General features: G+C 33.9%; 1 protein-coding gene across 2 annotated transcripts in view; it reads right to left on the reverse strand.

Moving 5' to 3' along the window:
- Positions 1-1002: 1002 nt before the first annotated feature.
- The window catches only part of SLC41A2 (solute carrier family 41 member 2), a 60270-nt gene continuing 46951 nt past the window's right edge, over positions 1003-14321 (reverse strand). For both annotated transcript variants that reach the window (XM_026056845.1, XM_026056846.1), the window contains exons 10-11: positions 13723-13871; positions 1003-2538 (exon numbers count right to left, since the gene is read on the reverse strand). In XM_026056845.1, coding sequence (XP_025912630.1) covers positions 2353-2538; positions 13723-13871 — 335 coding nt within the window. In that variant the 3' untranslated portion in view covers positions 1003-2352. The remainder of the gene's footprint in view (positions 2539-13722; positions 13872-14321) is intronic.

Genomic DNA, 14321 nt, shown 5'->3' on the forward strand with positions numbered 1-14321 from the left:
TACTTCCACGCTCAGATTTTCCCAGTCTGTCAATGTATGTCCCCTTTTCAAATTTCACTGAATCTGCCCCATTTGACACCTCAATTCTGCAATCCAATCACTCACCCATTTGTCAGCAGGCTGTACCAATATTTATTTACTGGGAAAATATTTAACACACTAAGGATACTGTCATGACTAAATACTATAATGCACTCATGCATCACATACATAAGCACAGATCAGTCAGGTATCTCAAGAAATTTTAATTTTAAGAATCTTGCAATTCATTAAAAAAAGACTTTAAAAACCAATAACTCCAATGAGAAAAGCACTTAAAATGGCAGTTTAGTTCATTCGGATGACAGTTCTATCACAATTAAAAACTGTGCATCTAAATCCATACCCAAGATAAATAAACCTTATTAAAAAAACCCTAAAAATCAAAAACTGAGTTACATCTAGTCCATTTTACACAATTTAATAGGAGTATTTCCCGCAATGTTACATACAAGAAACTATTTTAAATAACATTAATAAAAACTAAGAAAAGTCAGAGAACCTAAACTTAGAAAGATTTCATCTTTCTCTCACATAACAGAAGACATAATACATATGATTCATCCACCAACTATGTTATCATAACTGTAAGAAAAAGCTTAAATAAAAATGTTTAAATGAGGTGCTAGAAGTCAGGCATCTAAATCCATGTGTAGGCACTGAAATAGCTGGTTTAATTTTCAGAATTGCAAACATTTTCAATTTCCATAGAGTTTAAGGTGACCAACACCTACAAAAGTCCCAGTAACACTTATGCACATGATCAACTTAATTCATCTGAGTAGGCCCATTAAATAAATTGTCCCTTTTAATATACATAAACTCACATGACTAATGTTTACAGGATTACAACATATGCTGATATACGTATTTAGCTGTCTAATTTAAATCTCAAAATTTAAAGCTTTTTATCATAATATTTAAAATCTGTATTGTTTATATAATTACATATTTAGGGTGTATTCTATGGTCTTTAAAAACATATGCTATAAAGAACTCTCACTATTTTTTAAAACAGAGCAACTAGTACATTTTTTTGAAGTGGCAACCAGAGTCCACATTTGATCAATGTATTATATGAAAAAGCAAGGTATACAAATAAGAGAAATCATTCAGAAGCAGTACTTTTCCCTATGGGCCATACTAGAGTTTTAAAGCAGAAATCCTGTTAGCAACGATGGAGATTTATGCTAAGAAACAGATGACATCATAGATAACTGCAATTCTAAAAGTTTATGTAACTTTGTAAGTGCCTAAGAAGGCAACGTATTCTTTTATACCCCAGATGTTAATCAGGGATAAATACTTACATTTGAATCAACACCTCTAAATATTTTACTAAAATCAAAATACTGGCATACTCTTTAGGTATATCAAATATCAGTGCCATCACAACACCATTAATATTGATTAGTTAAACATCTTTCCAGTTGCTAAATGAAAATACACTTTTCAACACAAGGAGTTTTAATTATTCATCCATTACTTTTGATCAGATCAGTGTCACGTTCTACGTCTTTACTATGCATCAGTTCTAATAAATTACAACAGCAAAATAATTAGGTTGCTCTTTTTAGTAAAAAGGAAAAGGGCTCAATCCTGCAGACACTTTTCAAGTGTCTAATTTTATAAATGCTGATGGTCATATTAGTATATTTAAAATAAAGCATGTGACAAAATGTTTAGACAATCAGGGTTCAAATCACTATAACAGTTATTACTGATATAAAGTCTGCAACAGTCAGAGAGCTATAGCACTAAAATTGCAAGATAGGAACATACCATCAACTAGTCAGGTAATGTCTGTAAAACTGAATTCATCTGAGGTCTACCAGCCACTTCTGCGGTAAGAGGAAAATATATACACAATATTCATTTTGGGGGAGAAAAAAACAAGGCAAGGTACTGATTGGCACCCTCTTCCTCATCACCACTGAATGATCAATTAGAGATTTTTCTGTTTCACACTACATGTAATGAATTGTTCTTTTAAAAGACCAGATCTTTTTAAAATGTTAAACTTGGTAAAAGATTGATCTACCCTTCATTGTGTCTACTCAGATGTACTCAACTAGCAGCAATCCTCCTTGTTTTCATTGTAAAGGTCTCAAATATCCTCCTAGGTCCATCTTTTTTAAAAAAAAACAAACCAAACCAAACCAAACCAAACCAAAACAGTTAAGGCTGTTTTATATCTGTGTCAATTTGATCCACTCATACCAAATGGAACAATTGTTTTGAGGACCTTCAAGTGGAACAATCAGTCTTTTCAATATTCTGGAAAAAGTCAATCTATTGCATTCACTGGAATAATTAGTCTCCAACATCCCCATCTCTGTCACCTATGAGCCACAGAAAATGAAAACCCATGGCTAACAAGGCAGTTCCAAGCAGATCTCCCAATGCAGTAAGATAAGGGATAGAAAAACTGTCAGGATCTTTTCCTTTTTTCCAGAAGTGGTGCACCATCCAGTCAGCAATCCATAATAGAGTAAACACCTACAGAACATCAAACAAGCAAAATCTGTATTATTATCACTTAAATTATACTGAAAGAAAGTCAACAACCAACATTATTATTTCCATAGTACTTAGCACTATTGTACACAACTGCTTTTGAAAAATATAAATAATTAATCTGAATTAATTTCTGATTAAAACTCTCCACAACAAAAAAACAGGGACCCTTAGCCAACTTCTCTCAAACAGAATGAACAAATTAAATCACTGACAGCATTCTTTCAGTCTTATGCTTGAGAAAAATGTGACAACGGCAAGAAAAACACAAATCTCACACAAATGTGTGACTGCACTTCTCACACCAGACAATATTCTGTGTAGTGAGAGCATAAATGAGGTTTCAAGATTATTCAGAACTGACTGATGTTACCCCAGATGAAAGCACTCAAAATAGACTTGTTACCACAGACCTAGATCTGAGCCATAATCAGACATGATATAAAGAATATGGGGTCAGATTAAGAACAGTTTCATCTAGATAGTATGAGCCACTACAAATGGCTTAGAAGCTACTTTTATGCATGAAATACCAACTTCAACTCTACTGTAATAAGGCACACCTGCAGTATATATTATGAAAGTGTCACTCCAGGCTGATTATGTCCCAAAGTAAAAGATTTAATTCCCAACTGTGAGTGTCTGAACATCTGAGAGGTTTGATCTTAATACCAAAGGTATGTGTAAATCATCAACCCAGTTTTAGAAAAGAATTCTTTTAATGTTCCACAGCTGTATAATAAGAGGTTCTGGTTCAGTGGAATCATGTGGTGTGGCATGGCATGAGATGAGTGGAGGAAAAACACTACTAACTGAGCTTGTGTTTCTTCTTTTCTCTTTTAAGAAGCTGCCTCAGATGAAATAAACATTATATTGTATGCATTTTTTAGCTAATCGTATCTTCAGGAAGGGTAAACTTAAGACAGTTATTACCATATTCATATTTTTAAAGTCTATTATGCACATTTGAAAGAGTACGCAATAACAAAAGTGGTAAAAGGTACAAAATTTATATTTTATTTAATTCATTACTAAAAATTAGTATCAAAAATATCTTTATAAATGTGTCTACTCATTTACTGAAACACTGATGTGATGTGATGTGGTTGTCACTTCTCCACAAAACAAAATACAGTACAATGAATGTTATATAAAAATGTGGTGAAAAAATTATTCTCAATTAATCATCGCTTTACAAAAGCATATTTTCAAATACAAACATGGACCTCTAATTATAAAAAAAGGGAGAGTATTTGCTTAATGAAAAATGCACAGCTTATTTATATAAACATATCTTCTGAAAAGGGAACTCTGTAGTCTAAGCTAATTATGCAAGTCCTAGGTGTGCTGACTGGAATCCAAACAAATCTATTTAAAACAGATGTTTTCTTTGGAAGACTATCAGATTCTTTGAGTTGGCTCTTTCTTCTAACACAGACAAAAAGAGGTCTGTTTATAAAAGATACTGTACATTAGCATCACTTACTGGATGTACACAGAAAACTCTATAGCCCCCAAATCAACAATAGTTACGCATGTTCTATTAGCGGATGAGAGCACTCATTCCAAGAATAATTTACAACCTATTTACATAAGGCACACAACTAATTAAACATAACATACACTGTACAATTTAAATGACAGTATACACCTTTGTCTTTAAAAATTCATGACATGAAAACTTTTAATTTGTCTATATATTTTCCATTCTAAACTAACTGGCTTAGACTATAGGGAAAAATAGGTAGTTTGGAAATTAAGTTTTGTGAACTTTTCAAAATAATTATTGTTGACATATTAACTTATGGGTGCATAACACAATGCAAATTATAACAAACCAGGTTTCTGTAAGTAATGGGAAAAAAAGGAATTATAGTATAGTGTATTATATTAACTGAAGGCTTTAACAGTATACGATGCCAGCAGGGACATAGTGAACTGGAATTGTGAAATTCCGGTTCACCAGCCTTTTTTTTGGGGAAGGAATAATGTTATTGTCATACATTTACATGGCTAAAAACTGACTTAACATTTAAGAATTACAAAGATCAGTCTTTGGAAAAGGTTGGTTACTTATTTGGCCACAACAGCTGATGTTGGCAAGGTAGAAGTCAATGAGCGTGACTTAAATCTTTAATGAGATTTTGCTTATCAATATTAAGACGGAGAGATCACAACTGTCAATCAATTGTTATTTTTGACAACAATACTAAAACTCCTACCATGAGTTTGCTGACTTTTTGAAAGTAAGACAGTCCTTGAATTTAAAGTGGTAAGTAACACACAAAGATCTGACAGAGGTAAAAAAAATCAGGCAGATGTACTCATGGAGAAGGGTAAAGGAGAGCAAAGACCGATAAAAATGGAAGGTTTCTAAGGCACAGGGAGGAAATTTTATAGGAGGCATTATGAAACTTGTCACAACAGTAGTTTTGTGCTACACTGCTTTACATTTGCCAGGATTTATTAGTAGCCTATACTTATTTAAGCAAAATCATGCAGATGGCATAGTAGTGCAAATACAGCATATTTGTACTCTGCATTTATTCTGTGAAGAACAAAGCCCAAGCACGCTTCAAACTGAAAACYAGCTGTTTTTGAGGGGAAAAAAAATTAAGGGATCAACATTACAGAAAAGCATAATGAGACAATAAAAAATGACCTGGTTAACATGAAATGCTATACAAAAGCGATAAGAAAAACATGAAAATATATGAAGAACTGTTGTTCAAGATGTGAGCTAGTATTTTACAATTATTTAAAATACAGAGGAAGAGATCAATGAAGTGTCTTTTGCAAAAAAAGAGAGAAGCATTAGTAGAAATACGAAACAGGAGCTTTTTGAAAGGCTAAAAAAAACTAAATAGCTACATACATAAAAGGTTTGACTAAGAAAACGGAAATACTCTATAGCCATTGATCAAGAAAAGAAAAAACAGAGCAAGCATTGCAAAAATACAGACAAAATTCCAGACATTCTGGTACTTTAAAAGAAATACTAACTTACTCTCTTTAGTCTTTTGGAATAAATTACCACTAAAATTGAGGAAAATGAAGCTAAGACATCATCAGTTTTAGACTAACTAGGTATGAAATAAGTATCCCAATAATGCCTGATATTTTCTATTCATAAATGTGGGGTATCTGTAAAAAGATATATTAGTCACATTGCCAAAAAAAGTCTGCAGAAGACAGAAGAATAGAGACACTACATAATGAATATAGCAATAAGAATGAGATAAAAGGAGAAAGAGTGGAAGAGCAAGTAGCTTTTATCAGATGCCAGTGAGCCTTTATCAGACTCTAATGATGAGGTATCTGAAAATAAGGAGTATAAATATACATATCACATTGCACAACAAAGGACAGATATAAAGAAAGAGCAATTCTAGTTATTGAAGCTTCTGATTCAAGTTAATATCAGATTGAAACTGAAGACAAATGCTTAAATAAAATGAGTCTCAATATTTAAAGCTGAAATCTTATGATTGCAAAACTAGAAACATTACACAAGACAAAACAGTTCTTTTCCTTTGCTATGGGGCACAAAAATTGCTTTCATTCTTTGCAGGTCATTAGATAAAATTAACAAGTTTAGCTATAGAAAAGTTATTTTTGGTCTTTTGCATGTAGGGAAGACCTCTAAAAGCTGTCTACACACTCTCATGTAACTAATTACTCACGGCTTCAGAAATGGGAAAAGAATGAAACTCTAATTTAAAATAAAAATACGTAACTCCCTCAAAACATTCTTAATATAGTCTAAACAATATAGGCTGATATGTTGCAGCATGCTATAATATTTTTATTGTTTCTTTCATCTAGGATTACCATATTTCATCAGTGAATACACGTCAAACTCACAGTGATAAAAATGTAACATTCAAATGAATAATCTTTGTTAATGAGGGTTGAATCTTTCATGTTTATATTAGTTTATACATAGTTTCTGTGATTAGTGAATTCCAGTACCAAGCTGGAAAGAGCAAGTTTAGGGTATACAGTTTGTACATACTTTTTCACACTGATAATCCGGCATTACCAAAATTCAACTGTAGGTGGTATGTGGAGCCAAGACCTTTTAGCGGTTTATTTAGCATGCCTTAGATGGACAGGATTTCCTGCAACTTATTAGTACTACTGTTTCTTCTTAAATTGTTTCCATGTGAAGTTGTATTATGAAATAGTTTCAGTCTATTACTTTAGACTGGAAACATAGATGCAAATAAACTGTGATATCCTGTTTTCAAATGTATTTTAATTCTGCCTTACTCTCATTCTTATATGGACTCAGAATTCACCTACAACATAACCATAACAAGCTCTGGTAATCATTGTATAACAACTGTTATAAATAGATGAAATTCAGATGTAAGTTTATATTATTTTTTAAAATTATTAGCGTATGAAACCCCCAATTAAGGATCTCTAAAGATTACTGTGTCCTGACTCTGAAATCCTCATCAGATTTATGGTTTAGGTTTTATAGTGGTTTTGACATGAATTAAGTTAATTTTTAAATCATACATTGGATTTCTCAGATTTTAAATTGCTTTTGATGTCTTCATGTGAAACTGAGTATTACCTTTAAAGCACTCAGAACAGATCTATACTGAACTTATTGAATTCCCATTGTCTCCAACCACAATTCTGTAGTCAGAGAACTTAAGAGTAGGTTCTACATGTTTAGGCAATGAAACTGTTGGAGACTTGGATATCTCTGCTTTGCATATTTCCTGAAACTTGGGCTGTTTTACTATATTTTTCAAGACAGTTCTCTGCTGCTTTCTCAGGTTAGCAGCTCTGGTCTGCATCATGCCCGGGGGAACAAGTCATTAGCTCCCCCAGACTTGGAGAGATTTCCTTCAATGTCTGGCTGTAAAGAAACCACAGTTTTTACTTGCTGTTGTCATTCATGTTTTAGTTATCCTGTGATTAGTAAATATCAATTCATTCTCTTTGGGAGTGAATATAGATATCTCACAGAAGATCCAACCCTTTCCTTAGAAAACTTCTAAACGCTTCTCAAACAACGCTAAGCAATAATGAGTACATTCCACCAGTCTTTTGCCTTTCTGGACTCAATTCAAATACATAAAGCAGCTGTGGCATGCCTATACACAAAAGTCACACCAGTTTAATTTAAATCAGTTTCCAAGCTGATTTAGGACTTTAACTAATGAGCTTTGGAGACTCTTGATGCAGTGAATGAAGACATTATAAACCTCAGGCATTTCTCTATGCTCTTTTGAAACTACTGCCACCCTATCGGGGGCAAGAAAAGGCAAGGCATGTTTCTGTGTCTGACCCTTCTCTTTCAACCTAACATAGCAGACTGGCATTAAATTGGCAATGAAAGTGGGATTACGCTGATAGGCTGGACCATTATCAGCATTGATCGAGGCACAGAGATGTGTTTGCTTCTGCCACCGGTCATTCTAGCCACGGCGAAGAACAGACAGGGAAGGAAGGAGAACAACGGGCTGAGGAAAGAGAGCAGGATCATCAGCTACTGTAAGTGGATGATCTTCATCATCTATTGGACAATCTATGATTTAAGAAAATTGCCAAGAGTGTTGGGCAATTTTAGCTTTGCATTGCTTCCCTCTAGCTCCTGTGTAGAAAATGTGTTGGGAGCAAGGCCAGAAAACTATTATTCCTTGGTAATACTAGTTCAATTCCTAATGTCAAACCTTTATGTTATGTGTATACAGGCAATATGTATAATCACACTTTTCTATCTAAAGTGCATAGCACTATGGTATCCAAGTACGCAGACAGCATAACATAAACTTACATATGACTAAAACCTTATCTAAGTAAAAAGGATTATACCAGTTTCACTGAAGGAGTTTCTACACCAATTTGATTGTATCGGTATCATTTTGTGGGAAAAAAATTCTTTTACTCCATAGTTTAAATCCAGATTCCTCAAACTGTCTTCTTGCTCTCTTTGCATCTTTGCCAAACACTCAGTTTAATCAAGTCAGTCCCAGTTTCAGGCTGCTCATCAGATGGCTGAATGAGAGTACAACCCACACTATTAAATGTTGAGGTATGCTCAATTTGCAGTAGCTACAACTTAGTATGTCCTGCTACATACACAAGTACTTTGAGCTTAAACTTCTGGGGGGAAAAGGTACTATCTATCTCCCTTCTAATGACTTTGTAGGAACCAGGCTTCTACTATTGACAGTAACATGCCTGGAGGAGAAAGAGGTAGTGATGTCCAGGTTCAGTCCCAGTGAATTTGGCAAGTCTGTTTCTCATGCCGCAACAATATGGCATTAAACAGGCAGAACTATCCAGGTTCGGATATTAATTTCCCTATTTCCTTGACTTGTGGAGTCTCTTTAGTAGCTTCATGCTCCACATTTTGGAAGTAAACATTTTCTGTCAGAAAAAGCAGTACTTAAAGTGCCACAGTATCTTCTCTATAAACAAATTTTTCCACATTTTGGTATAATTTACATAATACCCTGTGGGTAATTTTTCCACATTGAAGAGAACCATACCATAACTTTCTATTAGAAACCTCTGACTACTGAGAAATCCAAGACATTTCTAATGTAAACAGAAAGTCATTAAGAGCATTACTCATTTCTTGGTTCTCTGTTGCCCCAAACAACTCTGAAATACTGAAGAAGTTACTTTACAGGAGTAGTCATCTGATCCTCATTGGATAGGAGCAATTGTATTTTGGAATGACCGATTTGCTTGGTGATAGCTTTTGGAATCTCCTCTCGTTTGTTTATTCCCAGAGTCTTTAACATAACTGTGTGCTCAGATTTGGTTAGGAGGTGTGAAAATTCCTTAGAGGTCATTTTACTGGCTCAGTGAGAACATTAAGAACAGAGGCAGCCTTTGAATGTCCAAAGCAGTATGTCAGGACTGATGGCTTGGCAGTCCCAGGGTTGCTCTCATTCTACTGCAGTTGACAAGACAGAAAATGAAACTTTGCTCAGTGCATAGCTTCGTACAGTTGAAAAATATTTGTTCCCTTGAAAGGTAGAGGAGGGGACTGCTTTTCAATTAATATATTGTTTGTTGCTCAAAAGTCAGACTGTAACTTCACACAGCATGGCGGGAGGTGTGTGTTTGTGTGTGTGTGTGTGTGTGTGTGTGTGTGTGTGACTTGTTTTTGTAAAATTTTCAAAAAAGTGTTCTTGTTGAATAGATGTCACTTACCAAATCCAAACCACATTTAAAATCAATCTAGTGGTTTTCATCAATGCACAATGCTTTGCCCAGATAAGGTATGTTGCATTACTTGAAGTAACCTAGATACTTACAGGTGCCTATTTACATAAGTGAGCTTCCTCATACTTTTTATTTTGGTATTTTCCTCTGATGAGGCCACTGATAAACACAAAACGGGCTCTCCACTGCAGGACTATTTCAAAGCTTTTGAAGTCAATCCTGAAAAAATCTAGTTGAATGCAGATGAATTTAAATAGTTGTGTAGTTTTCCCCATCTTTATGAAACCATAACTGTGAAATCCTATCTCAGTGAAGTTAAAGGAAGTTTTGCCTTGGAGTCCAATAGAACCAATTTTATTATTTATTTCCAGAACAGCACCAATGTACATTTGAAAGCAGGAAGATTAAGAAAAAGCCCAAACCTTCTGTTTGGCCAAGAACTTTTTTGTTCATAGAGAATCAGAGAGAATGAGATGTTGCAGATCATCATACTGGCTAGTCCTATTATTTAAAACATCTTGACTAATGTTCTTTTAAAACAACTGTATATTCAATGAAACTATTCTTCATTTTACTACATAGTGTATTTTTGTTCAGTAAAAACTAAATCATACTAATGCTAATGTAAATCATGGCACATCATTAATTACTTATTTCCCATAAATATTTCAATTATGAGACATCCTGGAGACAGAATATCTGAGAATGGAAAAGGAGAAGAGTAAAAGGAAGCTGATAAACATGGGTGGTAAAAAAACCTCAAGCAAACAATTAAAGTATTATCAGAATTGGATGAAAACAAAATTAACTACCTGACTGGAACTTCAGTAATATTGCATGGAGCTTGTAATACAAATAATTTCTGTTTTATTAGTTGGTGAGGAAATATATTGAAGTTTACAGACAACCTGAAAAAGTATTGTTAAAATGCCAAATAGAGGAATTCGTATTTATGTTACAAATTTACTGTAGAGGTAGTGTGGAGTATTTCATTGACCAAGAAAGAGCATAAACTGACAGAACAAGAGATAAATAAAAAACTTGTAATGAAACCTTTCATTTAACATTTCCTCAATTTTTTTCAGCTTATTGTAACATTCCAGTTCTACTTTTGTCATTCCCTAAGCCCACACGTATTTTAACAAATATTGTAGTGGACAATCAGAGATAATAAACAACATCTTGAAGTTAAGCAAAAATCTACTTCAGTCCACTGTAAAACACTTAATTAAACAATGTAAACATCACACAAAAGCCACTTGATTTTTAAAGATAGAAAATTCACGTTTTTGTTGCTTTTTTATAATTTGGCAGGTTTTTTAACAACTGGAAAAAAATGTAAAAAGGTTGGGTATATTGCTATAATTATCATTCAGCTCCATATTTTTCCCACAAACTTGATATAATAAGTAATGAATTAGAAAGTGCAAAGCAGTGATACCAAACCTCCTCAAACACAGGACTGACCATAATTAAGTCTTACTTTGGGAATCATTGTGGTCTAGCAAATTATCATTTACCACCTCAAACATAAATAGAGAGGGTATTTTAGCCTGCTTAAATGCAGGCTTGTAATTCTTGATCTACATTTTCATATGCCTTCAATGCACAAAAATAACTGTGAAGTCCAATACATCATCAAAAAGGGCTAAAATACAGATCTTCCACTGCTCAAGAAACTATTTGATTTGTTTTGTTGATAATTGAAGTGACAGTAATTAGCTGTGAGGTTTTTCAGGTTTTTTGTAGAGCTGGAAAAGCCATCATTGGGAGGACAAAAATACAAAAAAAATCTGGAAAAATGAGATCAGTAGATGTTGGTTTATGCAAACTTGAAAGAAACAACAGTTTCAAAATCATTGAAAAACGGGAAGAGGAATGAGCATGGATATTTAAGTGTTTTACTTTAGAAAGGAGAAACCAAAAGCACAGAAATGCAGATGGAAGAAGAGTACCAGACTGATAGGTAAATGAAATATATTTGAGATTTATGGGGTTAAAGCAAGAATTCTCTCTTTGAAAATTTTAAATCTGCTATATTTACAATTACATAAAACTGTGATAATCACTACTAGAAGAATGCCAGAATAATGAAAATGGAGAAAAGAATCTAGTTAAATATTTTCAGAAGGTCTCAAAAAACAAGGGTTTCCAAATTGTAAATCTGTCAAAACCCTTGAGAAGTTATAGTGTGCAATACTGTTACTCAGTTTCAAAACAAATACCTTTCAAACTGCCTGTTATGGCTCAAGACAGAAGTTAGAGAGGGAAAAATCATCCATAAAATGGAGGAAGGGAAAAAAAAGCAAGCTAAATGCAGGCTATTCTAGGTTAAAAGCAGGAAAATCAGGTGTGGAGTTACAGAATGAGTGGAGATACATGACTGTAAAACTGAAAATTCTAATCAGTCCTTGAATTTATAAAGATTAATTCACATGTGCATTTGTTCCTATGACAAGCCTAAACTACCATGTGATATGAAAGTTCTGTCCTAAGGCCTTAACCTGGTTTTCAGCTGAACTTCTGCAGCTCTCAAAACCTGCCCTATCTTCTGCTGCTGAAGAAAAGGTTTGTAGTCATAAACATAAGATAGCACTTCTGCGAGCAGGAGAACCATATGGATTTCATACGGATTTATGTCTTTAGCTTGATTCCCATGTGAATTCTCTGAAGTCTACTAACAGCTGAGATACTGCAGTTTTGCCTCCAGCAGAGGCATTAACAGGAACTCTTAGGGACTTAGTATCACTGAGAGCTGTCTCAGAAAAACTTGACTGAAATAGGTCAAAGGTTTCAAAAGTCATTAGAAAGGACAACCAGACAGAACAGAGAGAGTGAATAAAACAAGTGATAAGGCTGGAAACTGGAAATAGTATGCAAGAGGAAAATTAAAAATAATGGTTTGACAACTTTTAGTGAGAGTCTCTCACATGCAAAGTTTTCTGGTTATATTCTAGGTAAAAAATATGGAATTCTCATATAAAATTAAAATAGAAGCAGTTTTCAAAACTTATCTTTACTGGAATGGCAGAGTGATGAACATAGGAAGACAATTCAAAATGTTAAAAATTATGTTTTTATTAGGGATTTATTGAATGATGACAATTTGTATTTTAAAATTAAGTTGCTTACATATTTAGAAGCAATATGTGGACATATGGATATTTCAACTGTATTTTTATTGTGCAACATGAACATTCAAAAAAATTTTTAAGTACAATGAAACATTTTAGTTAGCCAAGTTTTACCTAAAAATTGGCTGTGGATTTAATAAAAACATTTCATTTCATATTACTGATTTCTCTGAGTGAAATTACTTCAGCTTAAGGCATTGCTATTTCAAAAGGCTTCTTTCAAGACATGCCACTGCTTGGTTTGGACAGACCACTAGGTAAGACCAGCCAAAATAATGTAAAACTATTTAACAATTAATGCAATTACAATTTCTCCTAGAATGGTTACTGTCAGCCTAATTTCAATCTTAGTAAATATTATGAATGCACCAAGCCGTAACATTCTTATCTAATCTACTACATTTTTCAGTACGTTAACTAAAACAGAACTGTGAACCATTTTAAGAAGCCACTTTGAGAGATCTGAGAATTTTTCATGGTATAGTCATTTTTCATAAATGCTACCTTTCCTTCTCTCTACTACCCCCTCTAGCTGATTAAGATGATGGGGTTTTTAGATGCAGTGGTGCCAAGAAGAAAGAAAGAGAAAAAGCAGGCTGCATGACTGGGAAATAATGCAATCAAGTGTCTTATGAGAAGCACTCACAATACAGATACACCTGTGTAAGCTGTATGCATGCGGGGATAATTAGTTACCTCTAAACTGTGCTGAAAGCCTGTAATAACCCATAACCTCTTGTACTATTCATGAGATTTCAGAAATTAGATAAAGTGTGATTTTCTTCAAGGACATACTTTTATACAGGCATTTTGAAGTTATATTTGTTCTTACCTGTAGCAGAGCTGCAAACAAATATACTGCTATAAAGATGGGAGTTAAGGAAGTATGGCCGCTTTTCATTAAATGGATAGTGTACAAGAAAATTAGGTGTCCAGGAATCACCAGAAGAAGCAGAACTTGGGCTGATTTGTTATTTACTCCTGTAATAAAAAATCCAAAATGCAGTTAAGCTCTTCATTTACTATGTTTTTTTAAATTAATTTTAATATAAAAAGCAGGTTTGTGGAACAGCAGGTATTATTTTCCACCAAAATACTCCTTGAGGGTTTCCACTGGGGGAAGAAAGACAGCTCTAGAGTCTGCCAGCAAAGCTACACAAGGCCCCTCCAGAAGAGGGTACAAATGTCTGCTTTGAATCAGTACATTTCCTACATCCATTTGGGTTCTGTACACATAGATTACCATCTAATTTTTTGGAGCTGCAGTGACTTCCTACAGTGTTCCTAGCAGAGAGGATATTTTGGACCCCATATTCAAGACTTATCCTCAGAAGAATCTAATACTTCTGAAAAGTAGCCCCACATTTACCATTTTCTTATCTGCCCCAATCCATTTCACAAATATGAAAGTTTAATAGATGCTACTGCAAA

The sequence above is a fragment of the Apteryx rowi genome, unplaced genomic scaffold, assembly GCF_003343035.1.
Source record: "Apteryx rowi isolate R43461 unplaced genomic scaffold, aptRow1 scaffold_133, whole genome shotgun sequence".
Lineage (NCBI taxonomy): Eukaryota > Metazoa > Chordata > Aves > Apterygiformes > Apterygidae > Apteryx > Apteryx rowi.